The sequence below is a fragment of the Ambystoma mexicanum genome, chromosome 9, assembly GCF_040938575.1.
Source record: "Ambystoma mexicanum isolate Mex_15411 chromosome 9, UKY_AmexF1_1, whole genome shotgun sequence".
NCBI lineage: Eukaryota > Metazoa > Chordata > Amphibia > Caudata > Ambystomatidae > Ambystoma > Ambystoma mexicanum.
This window is the reverse complement of record NC_090931.1, coordinates 1,538,427,613-1,538,454,568: the sequence shown is the minus strand read 5'-3', so window position 1 is coordinate 1,538,454,568 and position 26,956 is coordinate 1,538,427,613. Positions and strand designations below refer to the sequence as shown.

The following is a 26,956-nucleotide window of genomic DNA, read 5'->3' as shown; positions in this document are numbered from 1 at the left end:
TGGAGAAAGGAAACATGATAACAGTCCACGTTTGCGTGCACAGTTACACTGAAGTCACAGAAGAACCTACCCATTTGCAGATTGATCAACTCTGCAATACCATTTCTTTGGCAGAACTGAATAGTAGATGCTTGGAAACAATGGTCCCTTAAAGAGTTTGGGAAAACGCCAAAGCTCGGGGAAAGTGGGAAACTCCTGCTTGAATGTATCCAATTCTCTTCTGCGATCCTGTGTGCCTCTTCCACTACCCAGTCTTTGCATGTCTACAAATCCATCGAGTTTGTAGGAAAGGTGCTGCATTTATAGACTGTGGGGAAACAAGTAACTATATCGATCTTCAGTTTGCCAAGAAGCACTTGATACCTTTGGTCATGAAGCCTCAGCACCAAACCATTCACAGATCAGGGTTTTGTAACCTGTGGCTCTACAGATATTTTGGACTACTACTCCCATGATCCTCCACCATTGACCATGCTGGCGTGGGTGTTTAGGAGTTATAGTCCAAAACACCTACAGAGCCAAAGGCTGCACCCCTTTGATGACATCATGCAAGTGCCATTTAAGATCATCATGAGGTCCACCACTTTAAGCTCATTTATTCCCCCAGGTGACAAGTGATTCTGGGGATAAGTTGGTAATAGAGTCACAATCCTACAAGCCCAACAAGCAACAAGTGAATTTTTCTCAGTACTGTCAACAATGCCGGACCCTGTGTTTATCAGCATCGCTCCAATGGTAGCCCCGACAGTTCCTCCCATGGCTGCCATGCTGAGAAAAGACCCTGCCTAAATGTTAAGCATTTGTAGATGTATTCTCGCCAACGGAATCTGCTGAGATACCACACCCATCATTGCCAAATAGATTCTGCATGGAAACATCTACTTGCCTGTGGAAGAGAGACAAATTATATTCCTCCATGTGGATGAATTCCTGCAGAAGGGGTTCCTTCCACCTCGCCCGCTGGCCTCAGGGTCAGAGAGCTCTGGCTGTGCATTGACTACAGTGAGTTACATCAGATCACGATGAAGAACCGATCTCCTGGCTGCCCAATGACTAGAGTGAGTTACATCAGATCACGATGAAGAACCGATCTCCACTGATGTTTGAGCAAGTTTTGAACACCTCCAGGTGCACACGAAGCTGAATTTACCAGAAGTGTACAAGACTGTATTCAACATCAAGTGCGGCCATTTCCAGGACACACTCATGCCTTTTGGCTTCTGTAATGCTGGCGCCTTTCAGCACTTCATCAATGATGTGCTCCATGACATTATCAGAGTTTATGTATCTTTGTATCGGGATGGCATACTCATCCACTCCCACAACAGACAAGACCATGTCAGCACGCACAGGAAGCCCTACACCAAATGTGAAAACACCAGCTGTACGCAAAACTGGAAAAATGCCAGCTCCACACAAAGGAGTGGGGTTCTTGGGCTATGTGCCCATCTGCAAAGTGGTAAAGATGGAGTCATCTTTGGGTGACCACGACTACCAACCCTACAGAAATTAAGTGATTCTTATGATTTGGCAACTTGTTACCAGAAATTCATAGATGACTTTGCACAGCTGACGAAACACTGATCTATTTATTCTGAGGTCGTTGCCTTGGTTTGGAAGAATAACACATAGGACACTTCCACGTTTGGAACCGGTTTTGATTTAACCCGGCACTTGCCACCTACTTCTACTAGAAGCAGATTCCTCCAGTTGGACTATGGGAGCTGTGCGGTTGCAAAAAGGAAAGGATGGTTCCTTCATCCCGTGGCCAACCATTCATGAACTCTCACCCCAGCATAGAGCATTTACGCTATCTACATTAGCAGACTTCAGGCCATCAAGGATGGACTCACAATGGAGTCATCTGTTTGGCAGAGTGCACCCTATGCACAAGCTTGTGGACCACATAAACCTGACAATCCTGAAGGAATCCAGATGCTTTAGCTCTCGGCATGGCGGTGGATGCTGTTTTTCCACTTGCTTCAACTACACCTTTTCCTACTGACCGGGCACAACATGTGAAAACTGATGCTTTGTCCCGTACAAGCCCCAGCTTCATGAATCTGGACCCACTATGCATTCTGCAGCCTGTGCAAACTACCACCATCGTGGCTATGTCAGTATTGGCGAAACAACTCAAGTTTTTGCTTCATGCCCTGGGAGTAATCAAACCCGCAAAGCAGCACCCGGAGTTGCAACCAAGTCTTGGAGGCACATACTACCTGCAAGATTCCCTATACTTTCCCTTGTCAGAGACTTGCCGCAAACTATACAAGTGGTGTCATGATTCCAAGCTCTGTGGCCATCCTGGACAAAACAAGATGATGGAAATGGTGCAACTATGGTTCTGGCGGCCCCACGTGGAGAAGACATTCACGCCTATGCACAGGAATGCACTGTCTGTGTACAACAGAAAGAAGTCCGACAACCATCCCCTGGGATGGTTGTCAGACTTATGTGTGATCTCCCCTCCATGGGGAGAAGAGATCACAAACTGTCCAACCAGAGAAACACAGTAACCCTCAAGCTTCTGACACATGGTGAAGAGATCACAAACTGTCCAACCCAAACACACAACAAACTAGGAGCTTCTGGAAACATGGGGTGAAGAGATCACATACTGTCCAACCAGAGAAATGCAGGAACTCTCAAGCTTCTATGATGCGTGGCAGAGAGATCACATACAGTCCAACCAGAGAAACGCAGAAACCGTCAAGCTCCTATGACACATGGCAGAGAGATCACACACTGTCCAAACCCCTTACGTGAACAAACCAGGAGCTTCTGTACCATGGGGAGAAGAGACCACAAACTGTCCAACCAGAGAAACACAGCAACCCTCAAGCTTCTATGGCACATGGCAGAGAGATCACACATTGTCCAACCCCCAACGTGAACAAACCAGGAGCTTCTGTACCATGGGGAGAAGAGATCACAAACTACCCTACCCAAACATGCAACAAGCCAGAAGCTTCTGTACCATGGGGAGAAGACATCACACACTGTCCAATCAGAGAAATGCAGCAACCCTCAAGCTTCTATGTCTCAGAGAAACGCAGCAACCCTCAAGCTTCTATGTCTCAGAGAAACGCAGCAACACTCAAGTTTCCAACAAATGAGGAGAAGAGATCAATAGCTGTCCAACCCAAACATACAAGCCAGGAGCTTCTTGGGCCCAGGGAGGAAAGATGTCAAGTGAGCATCGGCTGCAATATCTCAAATCAGGACAGGATTTATATTGAGTTTATTATCTCAATGTATTTTGATAAAAGGGCTTTACAATTAAAAAATGACACAGAAAACAATGATATCACAACTTACAAAATACAATATAAATCATTACCTGGTTATTTAAAACACATTTTAATCCATCTCTCAACAAGAGGGGGGGCCTTCCCAACTTAATCCAAACATTGGAAACTCACCTGACTCTGGGTCTGCGCAGCTTCCTCCCGCTTCATCTTCACAATGCACAATGGGAACCGAAGCCAGGTCTTCACCTTTCCTCAAATAAATAATGAACGACAAGTTATTAAGAGTTCAGAGTTTCGGGAAATAAAGATTGGGAGTTTAAACCAATGACAAAGAGCACTTTATACCAACACGATCCTTCCCAAGCAATGGGCTACATATTAAAAAGTTTAATTTGGAGACCACCAAGGGGTGCAGACCATTATGACTGCATAAAGACAAGCACTGTGTAAACCCGTCCCGGTTGCTTGTAAGATGCACTTCCCCTGAAGCTGATGTGCTTAAATCCCGCCCCCCAACCCTCCCCGGGATCGTGCCAGAGCCCTAAGGTGCTCATAGGAGGGAGAGCGCGATTGTGGCTGAGTGCTTTGCTGAACGGCTGAGGAGACTGCAGAAAAGTGAGGGCAGGCCTTTCCGAGGCCACGACAGTGGCTAGAGGTGAGAAGCAGAGAGAGACCAGAGTGGAAAGAGGCGACGGACCCTGGAGAGTGCTGCGATCGTGGCGAGAACCGTAGCCATAGCGGAGCTCTGCTGACCCCCAGAAGTGGCATATGAAGCAATGTTAGTGTGTCTTGGAGGTGTGGGGGTGGGGGGGCATCAGGTTTCGTTTCCAGGCTGTGATTGCCATACAGGACTGAGTGGGACCAGAGTATGCAGTACGGTGGAGGGGAAGGAGCGGCTCAGCAGGGAGAGCAGCCTGGGAAGCGCTGGCTCCAGAGGACTCGATGCATATCAAGATATGAAGAACTGGCCAGAGGCCTGGATGTGGAAGAGGCCAGCAGGCATACTTGTGGAGGGGGGTGATAGCAGAGAAGAGCACACAGGCAAGTATTGGGAGCTGCACTGAACACCCCCCGACCCCCTGATCTCCAGACAGAGAGCTGGCAGGAGAGGCTGAGAGTGTAACAGAACTTTGGCGTCATAGAGGCTACTGCGTAGGTTGAGCAGCGGGCAGACAGGGAAGGGCCTGAATGGAGTAGAGGAGCTCATGTGGGGTAGGTGACCTCTACCAGACTGGAGCAGAGAGCTCTTTGGGAGATCCAGGCACGGCAGCAGTTTAGAAGAACCCCGGAAATGGAAAGTGGGGAGAAAGCCAACCAGTCGCGAAAAACGAATGAGGAAGGGGGACTTACGCCATTACAAAGATATGACCTTGGAGACATTTTGCAGAACGTTAAGGCCGTCAGAGGTGACATTCAAGCTTCCATCCCTGACCTGAAAGGGAGGGTGAAAACATTGCAGGACAAAATGGAGGGTGTTGAAAATAACCAGCTACATGTTTACCTATGGAACATGGTCAAGGCTTACAGATCTGGAGGTTAAGGAAGAAGATGTCCTCCTAAAAATGGACAACCTCGAAAACAGGGAAAGGAGGAGCAACCTCTGGATTCTGGGCCTGAAGGAACAAAAAGGGCAGACAGTGGGAGATGTGGGACTACGTGGTGGTCTTGGAGAATATCTGGACGTTTGGAGATGGGTCCACCCGGATGACAGGGGTTATACATTTTATTTTTGTCCCCTACCCACGGCACATACAATCGCATCGACTATCTTTGTGTATGTAGGTAGTTGCTAGGAAGAGGGGTAGCGTGTGAATTGTCTCCCATCAGCTGGTCCGACCATTATATGGTGTATATGAACTTCTCAATGGAGTAACGACATGCTATTCAAGGATGTGGTGTTTCTAACTAATGCGAAAGGCATTGACTGAGTTTTTTCAACTTAACGATAATGGGGAAGTGGACTTATGCACAGTTTGGGAAGCAGCGAAAGCGACGTGGAGGGGGCTTATTATCAGCGAACGTGCCAACAAGAAGAGGGAAAAAGACTCAGATTGAGAATAGACCCGGGGGAGAGATTCAGGCTTTGGAGGGAGAGGCGACAGGCTGAGGGAGAGATGGAGGATGAACGGATTGGGGAAGCCAGGGACAGGAGGCAAGACCTGAAAGGTCCTGGAGATGGATAAGGCAGTGACAATTACAGTTTCTACGCAATAAATATTATGAAAAGGTAGACAAGGCTCACGCGCTGTTGGCAGCAAGGCTTCGGGGACAGAAGGTGGAGTGATGGTTAGAGAGGATCTCTGATGCCCAGGGAATGGAATGTGGAACCACAGAGGATTTGTTCATGAGTTTGTAGAATTTTATGAATGCCTCTACAAGATGGAAAGGGAGGTGGATGTTCTGGGTCTAGAGAGGTACGTGGAGGGAGTGTCGCTCCCTCAGTTGCAGGAGGAAGAGTTGGCACGGATTGATGCCCCGATTACACAGGAGGAGGTTATGATAGCCATTCAGAGGATGAAGACGGGCAGGGCACAGGGGGAAGACGTATACACGCTAGAGTTCTGCCCCCAACTCCCCTCACATGGTGAAGTTGTACAACCACATTATGGACACGGGACACGCTCCTCAATCATTTGGACAAGCGTTTATATCAGTTATTCCCAAAGAGAGGAGGGACACAAGTTTATGTAAATTTTACCGCCCTTTATCCCTTCCCACTGTGAATGCCAATATTGTCACTAGGGAATTGGCAACCGGGTTTGACCACCTAATGCCCAGTTTGATCCACTCCGATCTGGTGGGATTTATTTTGGGACAACAGGAGACAGATACACTGAGAAAGACTCTGCAACTCATAGGACCTAATGAGTATGCCGGTCCGGTAACAACAGTGCCGGTAAGCTACCGGCATCATTGTTACCGGATCAGAATACTTCGAGTTCTGTGAGTGAGTGCCTTTCCACCCGCAGGGTCTGACCTGGCGAGCGGAATGGCACCCGCTAGCAGACCTTGACGATACCATCGGCACCATCATGAATGGTGCCAGTGCTACCGTACTCCCTATTCCCATTGAGTCCTATGGGACTTGAATGGGAATGGGGAGTAATATGTTCTGGCGCCTGGCAATGGGGAATTACTGGGACTGCCGGGGCTGTAATGCCCCGGTAATTCGCCATTGCCAGGAGCTGAAAAAAAATAAAAAGTGACGGCAGCCATGCCGTTTTTACTGGCACGGCTACCGCCAGGGTCATAATGAGGCCCATGGACTTTGCAAGGGATAAGGGGGCAAACCCTACGCTGCTCTCTCTGGATGCCGAGAAGGCGTTAGATGGAGTGGATTGGGCCTTTTTATACGCAGTCTTGCAAAAGCATGGTTTCAGACAGAACACTCTCAGTTGAAAAGGTCACTGTACACGGATCTGCAGGCACGTGTGGCGGTGAATGGGAAGTTCGACAGTTTGGCCTACAGAGGGGGACTAGGCTGGGGTGCCCAATTATACCTTTGAGGTTTGCTTTATCGGTTGAACCCCTTGCTGAACAATTAGGGGGGATGCACCAAGTGTTGGGTAGAAGGGTGGTAGAACGAGAGTTCAAACTACGGATGTACGCAGAGGATATTCTCTTCTACATCTGCGTAGCCCGAATGGTTCAGTCTCGTTGGCAATGACAGTTATAGAGGAATATGGGTCCTTCTTAGGGTTTAGGGTAAACCAACAGAAATCAGTGCACTTCCCTTTTGATGTGGATGGGCACAGAGAGACATCGGCCCTCCACACATTGGGGATGAAAGTCCAATTGGAAAAGGTCTGTTATTTGGGGTTGAATATCACCAGGTCTCTGGTCAGGTTGTATTATCCTCCATTGTTGGAGAGATTGTACAGTGAAATGACTGTCTGGAAAGGACATACCATCTCAGGGATGGGTCGATTAAACGCCCTAAAAGTGAACTTCCTCTCCAGAGAGCTTTATCCTGTTCCAAATGTTACCCATTCGGTTGCCAGAAGGGATCCGAAGGGGTGCCAAGGGCTGTATGCTCCGGGCCCTTTGTTAATGCAAAAAGCCTTGGGTAGCCTATAACACCTTAGTGCTGCCCAAGGAGAAGGATAATGCAATGTGATATATTAGATGCTGCACCTTGATACTGTGAAGAAGCGTGTTGTGGGGATAAAACAAAATGTAATATTACTATACCATGGTGACTAATGCTTGATCTCTTTTCTCTCTTCTTTTTGCTTTCGGTTTGGTTTTTGATGATTATGTCCATGCACTTACTCTCATAGTTAAAATGTAATGTCATTATTTTTCATGGATGGTGTGATCAAGTAATATATGTTATAGAATGTACTGTGCTCTCTGCATAACACCAGCTCTGGCTCTAAAGTATGCTTAGATACCATTATATATTAAGTGTATGCATTCTGGACGACTGACAAAATCAGTCGGGTGTTGATGATTCATGTATTAGAAATTATGCATTTGGACTACTATTAAGAACTTTGAGATACTTTCAGAGGTCTGCCTTGATGAAGACCAGAATGGTCGAAACACGTGTTGGCATTAGTGGATAGGCAAGAGTTGTTAAAAAGCTGATAATTTTTTCTGTTGCACCAAAGTCACAATAAATACCTTTAACACTTCAAGATTTACAGCCCGATTCATGGAATTAATGTGTGCTGAAAATTCCCGCGCAAGGGTGCAAAACCATGCGAATCGCAGTGCAAGTGCGAAAATCGCAGTGCAAGTGCGAAAATCGCAGCAAAACCCGCGCACATCGATTCATGGAAGTCCGTGCGCAAGTAAAATCTGGGATGTGCGCTGAAAATCTGTGTGGTGCATGCCGGCGCACAGGTCATCTAACGGCGAGCGCTACGGCCACAGCGAAAGCGCACATAGCGCGGCGCACATAACAAAAGTAGGCGTAACACGGGGCGTGACACGCGGAATGGGGAACAACGCGTGAAAATGTGGGCGTCACGGGGGAAGTACAGGAGGCAAGTGCGCGGAACGCCCACACGCTCGCCTACAACACGTAGTCATGGAATCGAATAGGGCAAACCAGCGCACGGGCGAAGACGCGCACAGGCCTAAACACGTCCGCCACACGAAGGCAGGCGGTAGCGTCCCTGCGCATGAAAAAAATGTGCGCCAAAATGTGCGCTAACAAAAAGCATGTATATACAGCTATATACAGATGATTGTCCCATACTGTGGCCCTCTAGGACAAATGACGTGCAAAGGGGTATGCGACAAACACGAACACCCGCTGTGTCAAAAATAGCGTGTGCGTGTATTTCGGGGGTGCGCAGGAAGTTTCACACGCGATTGGCCTTGGGCGAGCGGGGTGCGTGTAAATCTGGGGTTCGCGGGAAGTTTCACACGCGATAGGCCCTGTGCGAGTGGCGTGCATGTATTCCTGGGGTTCGCGTGAAGTTGCACATGCGATAGGCCGAGTGGGGTGCCAGCAGGCCCCCACTCATGTCCCCCAGCACCCCCAACCCCAGCAGTGCAGGGCACCTGCCAGCAGGCCCCCACTCATGTCCCCCAGCACCCTCACCCCCCAGCAGTGCAGGGCACCTGCCAGCAGGCCCCACTCATGTCCCCCAGCATCCCCACCCGCCAGCAGTGCAGGGCACCTGCCAGCAGGCCCCCACCATGTCCCCCAGCATCCCCATCCCCCAGCAGTGCAGGGCACCTGCCAGCAGGCCCCCACCCATGTCCCCCAGCATCCCCATCCCCCAGCAGTGCAGGGCACCTGCCAGCAGGCCCCCACTCATGTCCCCTTGCACCCCCACCCCCCAGCAGTGCAGGGCACCTGCCAGCAGGCCCCCACTCATGTCCCACTCATGTCCCCTTGCACCCCCACCCCCCAGCAGTGCAGGGCACCTGCCAGCAGGCCCCCACTCATGTCCCCCAGCACCCCCACCCCCAGCACTGCAGGGCACCTGCCAGCAGGCCCCCACTCATGTCCCCCAGAACCCCTACCCCCCAGCAGTGCAGGGGCACCTGCCAGCAGGCCCCCACTCATGTCCCCCAGCACCCCCACCCCCCAGCAGTGCAGGGCACCTGCCAGCAGGCCCCCACTCATGTCCCCCAGCATCCCCACCCCCCAGCAGTCAGGGGCACCTGCCAGCAGGCCCCCACTCATGTCCCCCAGCACCCCCACCGCCCAGCAGTCAGGGGCACCTGCCAGCAGGCCCCCACTCATGTCCCACTCATGTCCCCTTGCACCCCCACCCCCCAGCACTGAGGGGCACCTGCCAGCAGGCCCCCACTCATGTCCCCTTGCACCCCCACCCCCCAGCAGTCAGGGGCACCTGCCAGCAGGCCCCCCCCTCATGTCCCCTTGCACCCCCATCCCCCAGCAGCCAGGGGCACCTGCCAGCAGGCCCCCACTCATGTCCCCTTGCACCCCCACCCCCCAGCAGTCAGGGGCACCTGCCAGCAGGCCCCCACTCATGTCCCACTCATGTCCCCTTGCACCCCCACCCCCCAGCACTGAGGGGCACCTGCCAGCAGGCCCCCACTCATGTCCCCTTGCACCCCCACCCCCCAGCAGTCAGGGGCACCTGCCAGCAGGCCCCCCCCTCATGTCCCCTTGCACCCCCATCCCCCAGCAGCCAGGGGCACCTGCCAGCAGGCCCCCACTCATGTCCCCTTGCACCCCCACCCCCCAGCAGTCAGGGGCACCTGCCAGCAGGCCCCCACTCATGTCCCACTCATGTCCCCTTGCACCCCCACCCCCCAGCAGTCAGGGGCACCTGCCAGCAGGCCCCCACTCATGTCCCCTTGCACCCCCACCCCCCAGCACTGAGGCACACCTGCCAGCAGGCCCCCACTCATGTCCCCTTGCACCCGCACCCCCCAGCAGTGAAATGGCGATCTCATGACACAAACCAAAAGTCAACTATGTACATCAACACATGTCCGCCACACGAAGGCAGGTGGTAGCGTCCCTGCGCATTAAAAAAATGTGCGCTAACAAAAATCACGTATATACAGCTCTGATGGATGTCCCATACTGTGGTCCTCTAGGACAAATGACGTGCAAAGGGGTACGCGACAAACACGGACACCCGCTCTGTCAAAAATAGCGTGTATTTCGGTGGTGCGTGGGAAGTTTAACACGCGATTGGACCTGGGCGAGCAGGGTACGTGTATTTCAGGGGCTCGCGGGAAGTTTTACACATGATTGGACCTGGGCGAGTGGGGTACGTGTATTACTGGGGTGGGTGGGGAAGTACAGGAGGCAAATGCGCGGAACGCCAACACGCACGCGCCAAAAAAGACGCGCTAATCCGGAAACACGTACGCCAGCACGAAGCAGGCATTCGTGGACCCGCGGAGCATAAAAGTGCACGCAAACAACAAGCAAGCTCAGATGCCAGGATGAACATACCGTTCCTAGCAGCAGTGGTCGTGGGATACCGCAGGAGGAGGAGGATAGTCAGGCCCAGAATTTTCACACCCAGAACCAGCATTTTTGGGATGCCTGATGACCAGGTGTATGGGAGGTACAGGTTTCCACCTCACATAATACTCGACCTGGCCAGTGAGTGGGAGGATGACCTCACATCACCCACCGTCTGCTCCTAAGCACTCAGCCCCCTGGAGAAGGTCCTCAATGTACTGCACTTTTTGGCCACCGGATCATTTCAGCGGACAATTGCCATAGTGGTGGGGGAGGTGTCACAAGCCACGCAGTTCCGCTGCCTACACCAGGTCTTGGCCATCATGACTGCACACCCATCAGTCCGCAGGCACATATACCTGCCCAGAACACCTGCAGAAAGGCAGGCTGCCGTCCAGAATGTCTATGGGGTGGCACAATTCCCCAAAGTCCTAGGTGCCATTGACTGCACCCATGTGGCTCTACGTCCCCCCAGGGCATCAGAGCACATCTATAGAAACTGCAAGCACTGGCATCCCATCAACGTGCAGGTAGTATGTGATGCCAAGGGAATCATCACCTCAGTATATGCCAACTATCCAGGGTCCACCCACGACAGTTTCATTTACAGAATGTCAACCCTAAACCGGGACCTAGAAGCTGGGCAGCATGGCGATACATGGCTGCTTGGTGAGTATAAATGCCACAGCACATGCATGCATGCCAGATACGGAGTAATGTCATAACCCTACTAATGATACCCATCACCACCTCCCCAGGGGACAGTGCCTACCCTCTGAGCACCCACATGATGACGCCAATTCGGAACCCCACCACGCCACCCGTGGTAAGATACAACACAGCCCATATTGCAACCCGGGGCATAGTGGAGTGCACATTCGGAGTGCTCAAGTCATGCCTTCTTTCTTCCGTTCTGGCGGGCAGCTGTTATACGCTCCCCCAGTAGTGTGCAGGATCATAGTGGCAGCATGTGTCCTGCACAACGTTGCAACACGCCGGGGCCTGCCGGTGGACATGGTGGTGCCCCCACATCCCCAACCACATGCACACCCACTGCGCACGTGAGGGGAAAGGGCACGGGGTGAGGCAGCCCGAACGCAGCTGGTGGCTAATTACTTCACTTAGAATCACACCCCTGTGGAGTGCACACAGCCCTGCCACATACCAGCTGACAATTGATGATGACATAAGGGACAGTCAATTGTCACAACCATACCAGCCTGGGGTTGGTCACCTGGAAGTGTCACAATGTGTGCATCCCTACCTACAGAAACACCACCAATGCTGTGTCATCAAAAGACACATATGCTGCCAAATGCATTACCCCCTTGCAAAATACAACATGAGAACAGTGCCATGTCACCCAACCCCTCCCCAGCACCGCCACCCAACACACCATGGCGTGTCATGCTATGTGAGAGCAAACAAAGCAATCCCGAAAACCTGACCCAAGTGTCACAAAGTACAGTGTCCCTAATGGAAACTGGCCACACACAATATGCTCCCAGTAATGTTGAACTAACAACACACATGACCAAATACTTACCAACAATACAATGCAGCTACACAAGCTCAAACATAACTAAAACATGACAGTACTAAGTTAAAGTAGTCGTAGTCTTACAACCTGAATATGCCACCACATCGCCCCCTTCCAACTGTAGTCTTGCAGGCTTCAAAACGTGTCTGTGTACTGCATATAACATGAACTCCATCTCCAAAGTAGACGGCCTTGTGAAGACATGAGGAATGAACCTGCAAATTTAGAGGGAGACATGGAAGCAGAAGCATACATAATTACAACATGCAGTGTACAATACAACAACAATATACACAAGGAATTTCTACACAGTATTGACTACAGACTGCCCACACAGCTCATGGGAGCCCAACATCACTGTGTACATCACTGTCACTTGGTCACACCCTTTGCAAGCCCATGGAAACGGGAAGCAGGAGGGGGGTGTGTCTCACGAACCCAAGCATCAAACCCAAACTCAGGACAAGCCTGCATATGCCCAGCCGGAATACAGTGGATGCCCACGGGAGCCATACAAGGCAACACACTGTCAAAAAAATCAAAAATCAAAAATGGCCATGTGAGGGCCAGGGGGGGTGGGGGGGGGAGCACCCAGGAGGTCCGAGGACAGGGTGCAAACCAACAGCCGCCTGTGTGGATGATGGGGAAAAAAAACACCTCCATGGGCTCATGGCCTGCACGGCTATGCCAATGTGGGAGAACTGCTGCTGTCACTCTGAACACCCTCTGCTGCTGCCACAGGAGGTGGTGGTGGTGCTATGGGAGGCAGCCCACGCGAATCCCTGGTATGGTCCTCCATGGCGGCAAGCATGCAGGTGCGGAAGGTCTCGTTCTGGAGGATTATAGTGCGGAGATCCCCATGCAGCACCTGATGTGATGCCCGGATCTCCTCCCGAGTTGCCTGCATCTCAGCTGAGAGCGAACGTGTGAGCCGCTCCAGCTGCTGTTCTTTCCTCAAGTTAGTGGAAGTCTCAAGGTCAACAAGAATCTCCCTGAGGTGATGGAGTTCTACCCTCAGGGCTTCCCTGTGGCCCTGGGACTCTATTGATATCGATTGGCGTAGAGTCTCCAGTGCCGCCCGTCTGTCCCTGTTGGACGCCGACATGTCCTCCCTGTGTGCTTGGAAAATGGAGTCTGTTGCCTGCTGTAGTTGCTCCATCTGCCTTTCAGGGGGGACAATGGAAGTGGCCACCCTCTCCATTGCTTGAGCCATCAACTCAACTGATGCTGCCTGTTGGCTTGCCATACCGTACATGGATTGTTCCCATGCAGTATTGCCTGGTGGTGTACGGCCACCATGTCGGCGGGCACCACACCTGTTTGGGGCAAGGCGATCTGCGCCTTGCTGTGCCGGCACTGCCTGAGGCTGCAGGACTGCATTCCCGCTCTGATCTGCTGGTCAAGGAACAGGATCAGATGTTGTGGAGTGTGACCCTGCACCCGTAACCGCCAAAGGCTGACTAACCAACACTGACATCCCCATAGAGGGTTCTACCCCTGGTACAGGTGGGTTAGACAGAACAGAACCCCTTCCAGAAACACTTACCTGCGACGCCACATAGTTCTCATCATCCGAATCAGCACCTGAATAGAGGTCTGGGGAGGTGCACCCAGAGACACCCCTTGACAGAATCGTCTGCAGCAAGAGTGGGTTGTCACCCACCACCACACCACGTCCCCCACTGGTGGCCGGTTGTGCCTCAGGTTCCTCCTGGGTCTGCACCATATCCTCAACCTCAACAGCATCAAGGGCGTCATCCCCTGCAAAAACATGAAAGACAAAAAATGGAAACAGGCATTAGCACCATAGCACACAAATAGGCCTGACAAGCTACAGAACCAGTAGATGATTTACACATGTCCCACATGACTACAACCCTCCCATGCATGCACTGTCACAGAGTTGGAAGGGGACGCAAAAGTCAGACACTGATGACACCAAGATGGAAGAGCAACACATTTGCTGCATGCTGGGTAGCACTGCCATCACACATTGGCCTGTGAGTGGCATGTCCTATACACATAAATGACACATGCCATCACACAGATGGCATGTACCATAGCCATGGTACATTCCACAAGTACATCCATATGTCAATGAATGATTACTATCACCCATCCATGTGAGATGGACATGAAGAGATGAAAATGCCACATAGTGTGAAAGGATAAGCCATGTGCCACACACTGCAACACATCCAGTGTACATAAATACAGTGGTTGCAGGGCCATGTACACATCAATAGTTGTGTACTTCAACATGACAGGAAACAACTAGCATGTTCCACATTCAAACAGGCCCAAAAACATCATGTGATCAGGACAATACTCATTCAGCCTGAATGGTCAAATCATTCAACTACCAAGGTGACACATGTGGGCCAATGTGGGGTTCTTCAATGACAGAAGCATGTCACATATGTTACAATAGGGCTGAAGAATGTGTTGCAAAAGTGGGAGAATTAAAACAATCAGCCTGAAAGAACACTGAAAAATACAAACAATGTTGTTGCATGATGCCACCTCAAGGGCAACTGCCGTAATGTTGTGCTAAATTACTACTGTGGGCAGAAGGGATAGTGTCACACCCAAATTCAAGGCTGCAGAATGTTTTGGATGAAGCACATGGGTGACCCATACTACTCAGTCACACACACCCTCACCTGCCACTCAATCAGAACCCGTCACCCAAACAACATACACATGCATTACACACACACGCATGGGCACTCACCGGACAATGTGTCATAATCGGGTAGTTCTCCCACACCTCGGATCTGTTCCTCTGTGACGGTTCCAGCAACAGACTCATGTTCAGTGAGTTTGTTGTCCTCTTGTGGAGACCCACCGCCAGTCACCAGAGTAGCGGCATGACTTGAGGCCAGCTTGTTCTTTGCTCTGCGTTTCAGGTCGTTCCACCGCTTGTAGCAATCATCAGCTGAGCGCCTCACAAATCCAAGGGCACTTATGTGGTTGGCGATGGTCTGCCAGTGTGCCTTACGTTGACCAGGTGTGGTCTTGGACCCTGCAGTCACCACCATTTCGTGCCAACACATAGCTCACAAGTGCATCAAGTTCCGAATCATTGAAGCAAGGCTTCCTTGAGGTACCGGAGTGTGTAGCCGTGCCTGGGGTCTCAGCCTGTCGTGCCAGAGCACCCTTCTTCCTCTTTTTAGAAGGTGGAGCGGAGCCAGAGTGGCTAACGCCGCTCTGGTCAGTAGGGGCAGAATCACCGGTGGACTGGGTTGTTGGAGTGTGTGAATGCACATTGACCATAGGACTTGGTGAAGGCATTGTCTGAAGTGTGATGTTGGCAGGGGGAACATCAGTATGATGGACCAGGACCGACACTGTCCTGGCTGGGAGAGTCAGAGCTGGGGCGGATGGAGCTGCAGCTGCCCCTGCAGCCTCACCACCCTGCATCCTTGGGGCAGCAGATGACATAGCTGCCCCAGATCCACGTGGCTTGGTGACAACTTGCACCGCCACACGTGGCTTAGACTTGCTGACCTGGAAGTCAGCCAGGGAGTCATCCTGTGCCAGGTCAGGTGCCACAATGGGCTGGTCCAACAAGGGCTGAGCTGGGATGGTCTCAGCCACGTTTCCCTCAACCATGGGGGGAGGGGCATGGGTGTCCCTGATTGGTCCTCCACACATGGGGGTATACAGGCACCCTGCAAATCCCGGCCACGTCCCCTACCGCGCCCACCATGTCCACCTTTTGAAGGTCGGCCACCTTTGCCTCCCTTACCGCTTGGTCGCCCCCCAACCACGGCACTGATGTTGTTGTGCGTATGGAAGGAGCAGTAAACTATTGTCCTGGGCAATTGGGGGTCAAAGGGGTAGGGTACTAGATGGAATTCGTACCCTAGTGCTCTAACAAGGCTGTCTGTGACCCCTGGGGGGAAGATGACGGGTCACGCAACCCACAGGCAGCCCAAAAACAAAAATAAACGTGCACGCAACCCCTCATAGACTACGTGCGTGGAAAAATGAACCTGCACTATGCTGTGGCACCCAGAAACACAAAAATAAGCGTACGCGTGATACACGCAGCCTATAATGACCTCTGAAGGGGTACGCGACACACGGGGCAAGCACAGTTGCTAAGTACGTGCGGAACTCACCGTCTGCCTGGAAAAAGAATGTGAAAAATACGCGCGTGTGCGCGTGTTGGCAACACCCCCGCCAAAAGAAGAATTGTACGCTGTCTGAGGGGACAGGACAAAAGGAGAAGTGAACAATGTTTGAGGAAACAGGCCCAAACAAAGTAGAAAAATGAAAGCTGTCAGAGGTAACAGGGAGTACGAACTTGAAACGCCGTGAAGTAATCGCATGTGAACCGACAAGAAGTACAGAATCCACCCACTTGCTCTCCACAAAAAGCACATACAAGGAAATGGCGTCCTACATGTACCTTTTAAACCGGCCGACACGTACACGTCACTTATGCGTGTACGCGCCCTTTCCTCCAATTACATGCGCTGACACTCGGATGTGCAGCTTTTCCACGTGTGCTCTGTCATCACGTGCTATGTGGGAAACACCCGCGTGCGTCACGTCACAGACGCGCTTATGCGCTAAGGGCCTTTGGTCCAATGAAATCGCGTACGTGTGCTGACGCGCTTACGCGCTAAGGGCCTTTCCTCGAATTACACACTGACGTGCAAGATTTTCACGTGCCAAATCACTCCGTATCAAGCTGGCCACGCGTTCACACACGGAAGACCACGCTCCTGCCCAGAAGGCCGAATTACTGCCCCCCAGAGCCCCGAGCATGCTCCCACCTGCCATCTGCTGCTGCCTGATTGCCTGCTGCCCACGTGCCCTGCCATTTGCTGCCTGCACGTCAGCCAGGGGTGCTGTTGCTGTGACCACCCCTGCTGCAACCGGAGACTCCCGACTGGGATTCCATCGCTCCACAGCCCAGCCCCAGGACCCAGTTGCCCACCCACTCCTGCCTCTGGGGTTGCCATGTCGGGCACATCTCCATCTGGCACCACTGGCAACCCCCAGCCAGAGAGGCAGAGGGACATCAGCTTCACTGCCACCGAAGTTGGTGTCCTGGTCGAGCATGTTCTGGGGCATTATGATGCCCTCTTCGGAACAAGACGCGCCAACAAGGAAGGACGGGAGAGGATCTGGGATGACGCAGTGGTTGCCATCAACGAGGAGGGGGTGGCAACCCGCAACTACCAACATGTCAAGAAGCGCTGGGAGGACTTGAGGTCCAGGACCCTCAACAAGGCCTGGCGCCTCGTGGAGGGGGGCCGGGGCAGCATGAGTACCATCCAGATGAGGGTCCTGGAACCCGTAGGCCCAGCGCTCCACGCCCAGATCCTTCGGAGGCAGACCGATCCGGAGTTGAGCGGTAAGTGGGCAAGCATTGCTGTGTGAGACAGGGCATGTTGCAGGGTGCTGGTTGTCTGATACTTGCCTGTATGTGTGACATAGGCCATGTACGTATGTGTGTGTGCAGGGACATCATGGTCATGCATGTGAGACCAGTAATGTGTGAACCACATGGTTGATGCATGTGTTACAATGCAACATGCGGAGCAGCATGGGGAATGCACACATTAATGCATGCCTGTCTCCGTTATTGGACATGGATGGGGTGTGAGAGATGGGTGCTGCTGTCATGGACATGTATGGTGTCCATGTCTGTGTGTCTGACTTGCGTGTCTGTGACTTGGAAATGCCATGGATGCAAGACACATGTCTGTGACAATGTTCAGATTCACTGATGCAGCCTACTCATCCTTGTATCACTGTGTCTGGGGTGTACGAGGCCAGATGGATGAAACTACGGTGAAGTGTGTGCATGTGATGGGCATGACCCATTGATGCATGTGAGTTTCAAACCGGCTTTGTATGTTTGAAGAGTCCCTTGGACATGTATGCTAATGTTCATAGCATGCGGCATGCCTGTTACTGCATGTGTTTTGCCTGCACTGACACATGTGTTGTGGAGGGACATGATGGAAGTGATGTTTGACAGTGCCACTCATCTGCTATTTCTTCCTGTCTAGGGGATCATTGTACAGTACCCTGATGCTTGTGTTCTATGTCTCCCTCTACACAGCGGCAAGTGATGAAGAGGGCGGAGACGGCGCTGTGGAGCAAAGTGGCGGGGATGCCCCCACCGGCCGGCGACGCAAGGCCCAGTCACCCTCCCAGAATTTACCATCGTCCAGGGGTGAGGGGACTGGTGCTGCGTCTGCCACTATGGCTGCAGCGGAAGGGGTGGGTGAGCCCCCACAGGGGCTTGCAACGGCGGAAGACGGTGTGGAGCCATCCAGGTTGGTGGTTTCCACAGAGGAGGAGGAGGCTGCTACTGAGCCGCACATGGTGCCTGGTGGGGGTGGTACCACTGGTGCAAGTGGTGCAGTCCAGGGCCAGGGGCAGGAGGCAGCACAGGTCACCGCAGAGGGGCCTGTGCATGTCGCTGTCCCTGACCCTGTCAAGGCACCACCATGCACCAGCAGGGATGCCCCGTCCCAGGCCCGTCCGCAGGGAGGGGGGGATGTCCATGTCATCTGACACTCCTCTACCTGCGGACGAGGGGACCCCTGGCCGTATGGAGAAGGTCCTGATTGGTGTTGCGTTGCGCACGTGTGACATTCGTGATGACGTGCGTGCTTCCCGGGGGGAGCACGCACGTCAGCACGAAGAGCAGCGTGCCAACGTGGCCCAGTTGGGAGTGTCCATGGTCGGGGGTTTTGCACATGTGTCGTCCACTCTGGCGGCCATCTCCTCCTCTGTGGAGACTATGCGCCAGTCATTCTCCATGCCGTCTTCCGGCCCAGATGCCACCAGGGCCCCCTGTGGACCTGCCCTGACCAACGCAGCCAGCTCGGTGGGGATCCCATCCCTGCCAAAGTCGGGAGTCGGAGGTCCAGCAGGGGTGGACACCACATCACCCAGCAGATGGAGGATGTGCCGGCATCATCAAGCAGGGCACGTGCACGACGGCGTCGGTGGATTCCATCAGCCTGAATGCTGTCGTGCTGGCAGAGGCAGTTGCGTCGGAGGCAGCAGCAGGCTCAACGTGGGAGGCATCATGGCTCGGGGAAATCTACATCGGAGGGGCAGGCATCGGCCGGAGGGCAGGAGGACACTGGAATGGGAGTGTCTTCCGTGTGGCAGCGGTTGGGCCAGCAGATAGGTGCGGAGCTGCGGCGGGAGGAGGAGGCACGGCTCACGATGGTCAGGGCGGAGAACTCCATGCGCAGGGCGCTGAGGCGGGCTGAGTGCCTCGAGGGAAATCGCAGGGAGTTGGAGGTGGACATGGCGTTATCCCTGCGAGACCTCGGGGCCAGAGACCAGGCCCGCCTCCAAGACATTGAACAGGAGTTCGATGATGCCCTGGCCCATGACATCAACAAGTGAGCCGTTGGACTTGCCCGCCGCCATTGTATATAGTTCATTAGTGTTAAGTTTCATTTCTTTTTTATTTTATTTGGGGCGCATGGACTAAGCCCCACATTTTTGTATATAGTTAGTAATTAGATAGGTTTCATTGTAGGTTTCATTTATGTCATTGGGCTCATGGAGCCTGGATTTGCTATTTGTACATAGTTTTACAGTGGATTTTTCTCCTTCATCTTTATTTTTCTTAACCATGGAGCAATGGATATTACGCTTTTCTTTCCCTTTGGATTTGCTTTGTTGGACGGTGACTTTGGACACATTTTCATTTGGATTAATTTGGATTAATTTTTTTTATTTATCATTTTTTGGGACATGCTGCTTTTTCATTATTATTGGCATTATTGTGTGTTTTTATTTCATTCACTTCATTTTGACTTGATTACATTTTTGTTTCTTACTTCAATGTGCGGTCTTCTCTCATTGGTTTCATGCATGTCACAATGGGTTTTCTCAGTCATGTGTTGCCATTGTGTGGGTCGGACAGACTTGTACTCATGCGCATACTGCTTATTTGTGATCTATCATGTAATGGGGATTTCAATTTGGAGTGGATGTAAAGCTTGGTTGGGTGTTTGGACTGGGGTGCTGTGGGGTGGGATTTGTGTGGCCATAAGAGCCAGGGATCTGGATTGTGATGACGTGTTGGCTGGGGGACATGTGTCAAGGCCTGCTGGCAGGTGCCCCTGACTGCTGGGGGGTGTGGGTGCTGGGGGAAAAGTGTGGGGTCCTGCTGGCAGGTGCCCCTGACTGCTGGGGGGTGGGGGTGCTGGGGGACATGAGTGGGGGCCTGCTTGCAGGTGCCCTGTACTGCTGGGGGGTGGGGGTGCTGGGGGACATGTGTGGGGGCCTGCTGGTAGGTGCCCCTGACTGCTGGGGGGTGGGGGTGCTGGGGGACATGTGTGGGGGCCTGCTGGCAGGTGCCCCTGACTGCTGGGGGGTGGGGGTGCAGGGGGACATGTGTGGGGGCCTGCTGGCAGGTGCCCCTGACTGCTGGGGGGTGGGGGTGCAGGGGGACATGTGGGGGGGCCTGCTGGCAGGTGCCCCTGACTGCTGGGAGGTGGGGGTGCTGGGGGACATGTGTGGGGGCCTGCTGTCAGGTGCCCCTGACTGCTGGGGGGTGGGGGTGCTGGGGGACATGTGTGGGGGCCTGCTTCAGGTGCCCTGCACTGCTGGGGGGTGGGGGTTCTGGGAGACATGAGTTGGTGATCATGTTGCAACGTGACGTGGCTTGGCTGGGGGGCATGCCCATGGTGGATGGGCTGCCTGCGGGACTGTTAGGCAGAAACCTGTGCAGTTCCCTCTGGGACCACTGCAAAAGATTTAGGACTACAGGCGTTTGGCGGTGAACCCACTTGGTAGCAGTCTGTACCACACAGATTCACTTGGTAGCTGTGGCTGAGCAGTCAGACTTCCCTCAAGAAGAGTTGAGCAGTATGTGGAGTATACAAGATAGGACAATTCTTCCCAGCAAGACAAGCAAACACGCAACGAGGCTTAGTGTAAAGATATTAAGGCATTTATTTATAACGAAACATCTATGGAAAACACTATGGCAAATTCACGGCAAACAAATCAAACACAATTACTCTACGAAGAAGAAGGAACAAGTTACTTACCTGTAACTGTTGTTCTCCAGCATGGGTCTGGCATGGATTCACATGCTCATGAATATTCCCCCTCGTCAGGCTGGGAATCCTCGGTAAAGAAAAAATCAGTATCAGTTTCGTTTCTGATCTGTCTTTCGTAGTAGTAACCAATCACTGATCTCTGCGTCATACTGACCACAGCCAATGACTGCCCTCTACCTAAGCCCCGCCTCTGGCAGCCATCTTCAGATTTGGTAGCACGTGAAGTGGCAGTATGACCAAGTGAAGAGCCGCAGAGGGGTAGGCGGGAGGGTTCGCATGTGAATCCATGCCAGACCCATGCTGGAGAACAAAAGTTACAGGTAAGTAACTTGTTCCTTCTCCAGCATGGGGTCTGGCATGGATTCACATGCTCATGAATAAAGAATACATAGCAGTACACACATGCACAACCACGGGAGGTGGCAAAGGCTCAACATTAAGCATTACATCAAACTCAACATTAAGCAATTCTTACCTCCTCACCAGGCTCACCTTAGGCGAACAGATTGCGCAGCACTGCTTGGCCGACCCTGGACTCCTCCCTGGAATCCCGGTCGACGCAGTAGAATTTCGTGAAGGTGTGCGTCGACCTCCACGTAGCAGCCCTGCAGATGTCCAGCAAGGGCACACCAGATAGGAACGCCGTGGTAGCTGCGATCGCTCTGGTGGAATGGGCTCTCGGACGGCCAGGCAGCGGTCGGTTTGCCAACCGATGACAGTACATGATACAGCCGGAGAGCCATCTGAAAATGGAAGCCTTTGAGAGAGCCTTCCCCTGATTGACAGGTCCAAAGTTCACAAAAAGTTGTGACGTCTTCCGAAAACACTTCGTGCGGTCCACGTAAAACTTCAGCGCTCTAGCCACATCCAGCAAGTGCAAAGTCCTTTCGGCCGGCGACAAAGGCGACGGGAAGAAAACAGGCAACACCAAGGGTTTGTTGAGGTGGAATTCCGACGGCACCTTGGGCATGAAGGAGGGGTGCGTCCTGAGCACTACCCTCGCGTCGTGAAAAGTCAAGTACGGGGGCTTGCAGGAAAGGGCCTGGATCTCTCCCACTCTTCGTGCGGAGGTGATGGCCACAAGAAACGCTGTTTTCCACGACAAGAACTTCAACGGAGCCGAGTGCAGAGGCTCGAACGGAGGTCCCATGAGCTTGGTCAGCACCACGTTGAGCTCCCACGCTGGGGCCGGAGCCTTCACCGGCGGGAACGATCTGAACAGTCCCATCATGAATTCTTTCACCAGACGATGAGACCACAAAGACGTCCGCCCCGTGCTTCTGGTGTATCGGGAGATCGCAGCAAGATGAATCTTGATGGACACGTGCGCCAGTCCAGCCTTGGCCAGCGTCAGAAGGTACGGCAGTACCTGGGGAGCCGTAATCCGTGGAGGGTTAATCTTCTGTGCGTGGCACCAGACAGAGAACCTCTTCCATTTGTGTCCATAGCATTTAAGAGTTGAGGACGCCCTGGCCTTTGCAAGAACATCTCTGCAGTCGGCCGGTATGTCGTATCCTCCAAACTCTAACGCTGCAGGAGCCAGGACTGCAAGTTCAGCGACTTCGGGTCGTGATGGAGGATGGCGCCTCCTTCCCTGGAGAGAAGATCCGCGTCCACTGGCAGCTTGATTGACGGGGACGCTGACAAGTCCAGAAGGTCCGGGAACCATATCTGCCTCGGCCACGCAGGTGCGACGAGGATCATCCTGCACCGTGACCTCTTGAGCTGGTTGATGAGCCGGATCAGCAATGGCAATGGAGGGAACGCGTATAGAAACAGGCCCTCCCAGGGGAACGAGAAAGCATCGCCCATGCTCCTCGGCTGGGGAAACCTGCTGGCGAACCTCCGGCACTTGGAGTTCGTCGCCGTCGCGAACAGATCGATCTGGGGTGTGCCCCACCGTCAGAAGAGGCGGTCCACTAGATCATGTCGTAGTTCCCACTCGTGGCACAAGCGCAGCTCTCTGCTGAGCGAGTCGGCAATGGTGTTTTTTTATCCCTGCCAGATGAAACGGCACCAGAAACATCCCTTGGGCGACGGCCCAATGCCACAGATCCTGCGCCTCCTTGGACAGGGCTGGGGACCTGGTTCCGCCCTGCTTCCTGATGTAGAACATGGTGGTGGTGTTGTCGGTGAAGATCCTCACCACCTTGCCCTTGAGGGACGGAAGAAAGGACCTGAGGGCCCAAAACACTGCACGGAGCTCCAGGACGTTGATATGGAGGGACTTCTCCGTAGGGAGCCAAAGGCCTCTCGCGTGCAGATTTTCGGTGTGCGCTCCCCACCCTTCCAGGGAGGCATCCGTGGTCACTGTCTCCTGGTGGCCGGGGGTCTGGAAGTCTATGCCCGCCGTCAGATGCGCACGGGTGCCCCACCACCGGATCGCTCGTCGGAAACTCTCGTCGAGTGTGATCCTCTCCTCAAAGCTGCCCGTCGTCTGGATCCAGCGTGCGTCCAGGAACTCCTGCAACAGGCGCATCCGGAGCCTGCACAGGCGGATGAGGTAAATGCAAGAAGACATCATTCCGAGGAGGGACTTCATGGACCTCACACTGGCCGCATCCGCGACCAGCATCCGCTGCACCTTGCCCAAGATGGCCCTCGTACTTTCCTCCGACGGAGAGGCCAGAAGCGACACTGTCGAGCTTCGCTCCCAGAAACAGTGCGTCTTGCGCGGGCACCAGGTGGGACTTGGCATAGTTTATGGAGAATCCCAGGTCCGTGAGTAGTTGGACGGTCCTTGCCGTGTGCTCCACGGCGAGCTCCTTCGTCTTCGCTCGGATGAGCCAGTCATCCAGGTAGGGGTAGACGTGGATCCCCTCTCGGCGCAGCTGCGCCGCCACCGGTGAGAGGCACTTGGTGAACACCCTGGGTGCCGACCTCAATCCGAAGGGAAGGGCTCTGAACTGGTAGTGACGCCCTTGGACCACGAACCTGAGAAACTTTCGGTGTCCCTTTAGGATGGGAATATGGAAGTAGGCATCCTCCAAATCCAACGACGACAGGAAATCGCCCTCCTCCAGCTGACCCAGGACGTGTTGGAGGGTGACCATCCGGAACTTCTGTGCCTTGATGAATTTGTTCAGTCGTCGTAGGTCCAGGATGGGACGCCATCCTCCCGTCTTCTTCTTCACGAGGAAGTATCTTGAGTAAACTCCGGAGGTGCCCTTCTTGAGCATCGCCTTTACCTCCAAGAGAAGTTGAGGGACGTGATGTTCTTTCCTGGCCACAGGGGGGACGCACGGGCACCTCTTTAGAAACTCGAGCGCGTGACCCTGCGCTAGGGCGTCCAGCACCCAACGGTCGGTGGAGATGGACTCCCAAACACTGACGAAGCTCGCCAGCCGGCCTCCCACCGGGGTGCTTCGGTGGGGGCCCGACCCCACGGCCGGTTCAGTCCTGCTTCGACAAGGCTTTGCCGCCTTGTCCTCCTTGGCGATGGCGGCGGGGTCCGCCTGACTTGCCTCGTCCCCTGTAAGCTTCCTGTGACGACGAACGGGCCGCTTGACGGTAGGTGGAAAATCCGCCGCTGGAACCTTTGGAGGCACCCTGTTTGCCTCTGCCGCTCCGAAAGGGCGGCCGTCGTTGCTGGAGAACACCAAGAGCACGGGCCGTCTCCGTGTCCGTCTTGATGGCTTGTAGGGATCGTCCACTGTTTTCCCAAACAGGTTGTTTCCGTCGAACGGCATGTCCAAGACTCTGGTCTGCACGTCCTGACGGAAGTCAGTAGCCTTGAGCCATCCACGCCGCCTAAGGCACACGCCGTTGCCCAACTGGCGAAATTCAGTGTCGGCGATGTCCGTCGCAATCGTAATGGCGTGGTCCGACGCCACCTCTCCTTCCTGCAAGATCTCTAGGGCTTCCGCCCTCTTGTCGTCTGGTAGGAAGTCCAGCAGGGGGGCCAGTTTGTACCACAACTCCCTGTCGTAGCGGGCTACGATAGCCAAGGCGTTGGCCGCCTTAATCGTCGTCGCTGCAGACGAGATGACTCTGCGTCCCATCGTGTCTAATTTCTTTCCCTCGCTGTCCGGCGGGGAGGTCGACGTAGAGGACGCGCCCCCCCCCCGCTTTCTTCCTGGCCGCTGCGGAGACGACCGAGTCCGGGGTCGGCTGTGCCCGAGGGCACAAGGGGGCCGCGTCCGGGACCCGGTACTTCTTCTCGTACCGATCCCTTCTAGCAGGTGTCGTGGATGGGTTCTTGAGGAGGGCGAGGCCCTCATCCCAAATATCGTCCAGTAGAGGTACAGAGAGGACCGTCTTCCTCTTGGCCTCGCACCGTTGATAAAGGAAACCTTCCTTCTTCTCTTCCGGGCAGAGCTGGAAAAGCTCGGATGCCCTGGCGGTCATGGAGTGAACGATCCAATCTCGTCGGGCGGGGAAGCCCGGGTGGGAGGTGACGACGGGAGATCCTCGTCGTAAACCTCGTCATCTGTACCCGTCGCGGCCGTGTCAGTCCCCGTATCATCCCCACGTGTCGTGGACGGGGAGGAGGGCTGAACAGGGCGCGATGGCTGAAAAGGAGGTGGAGGATGAATCCTTCTTCTCTTAGGGGGAGGGCTCCCAGAAGGGCCTGGCTCCGGGTCCCCCATCGGGAGCGGTTCCTCCGCTGGTGGTAACGGCAGTCTCGTCCTTATCTCCGAGCATAAGGACTGTATAGCCAACAAAATGGCCGCCGAGTTGTCTTGCGGCACTGGTTGAGGGGAGTCCGACGGGCGGTCAGGAGCCCCGTCGGCACCCTCGACGTTCTCGTCGTCTCCTACGTCGGGGTCCCTCCCGACGGGCTGGTCTTCTTCCACGCCAACGCCGTGGCTTAAGACTTCGATCAGCTCTTCCTCAGAGGTTGAGGCCGAATCCACGACGACCTCCTGCCCCCCCTTTTTCTTCTCCGTCGGAGGTTTCACGGGGGTCCTGTCGATGGGCATGAAAGAGGACTCCCTCTGCGGTGGCAGGGAGACTCTGAGCCCCGAGGTCGCCACCACTGGTGTAGCCTCCACAGGCTGAGCCAGGGCCACCGCGACTGTCTCGATAGAGGCCTTGGCCGGATGGATTAAGGCTTTCACCACCTTAGGTGCACTCACCGCCTTCTCCTTGGGGGGAGGGTCACCGCCTCGCTCCCCCTCCGATGGGGCCTTCGAGCTCGACCGGGGTCTCTCCAGGAGCTTCGCCGGGTGCTCAGCCTTCCTCTTACCTGAGCCAGAGCGTTGGCTCGTGGTTGATGGCGCCGGGGAGGATGCGCCCTGCCTGGCGCCCGTAGAGCCCGACCGTTCAGCGCTCCCGGTGCCAGTGGACTCGCGGTGCTTGGCCTTCTGTTGGACCCCCGTCGCCGGGGCGTCCTCAAAGGTCTTAGAAGACCGCTCGGACTTCTTCTTCTCGCCTGACGGGCTCTTCCCTTCCAGCCAGTTGGCGAGACGTTGATGGCGGTCCTTCATGGTCCGCTCCGACATATTGCCGCAAAACGCACAGTCCTTCTCCACGTGCGTCTTGTCCTCATGTAGGCAGTAAAGACAAAGGTAGTGTTCGTCCTCCTTAAAGACATTCTGAAGCTGGCATCCAGGGCAGACCCTGAACAGCTTTCCGGGCGTAGAGCTTCTCTTCTCCTGGGCCATGTCCGAGATGGGACTGAGAAACTTCTGGAGTCCTCCAAAAGCGTGGCTCGATGAAATCTTCACCCTTGAGGGGCGTAGACGAATCC

The 26,956-nt window shown here is 54.0% G+C and overlaps 1 protein-coding gene across 1 annotated transcript in view; it reads right to left on the bottom strand.

The window, feature by feature from the left end:
• The window catches only part of LOC138489472 (zinc finger protein 586-like), a 155,028-nt gene that overhangs the window by 33,155 nt on the left and 94,917 nt on the right, over positions 1-26,956 (bottom strand). The window contains exon 6 of the mRNA XM_069617208.1: positions 3,426-3,500. Within this exon, the coding sequence (XP_069473309.1) occupies positions 3,426-3,500 (75 nt within the window). The remainder of the gene's footprint in view (positions 1-3,425; positions 3,501-26,956) is intronic.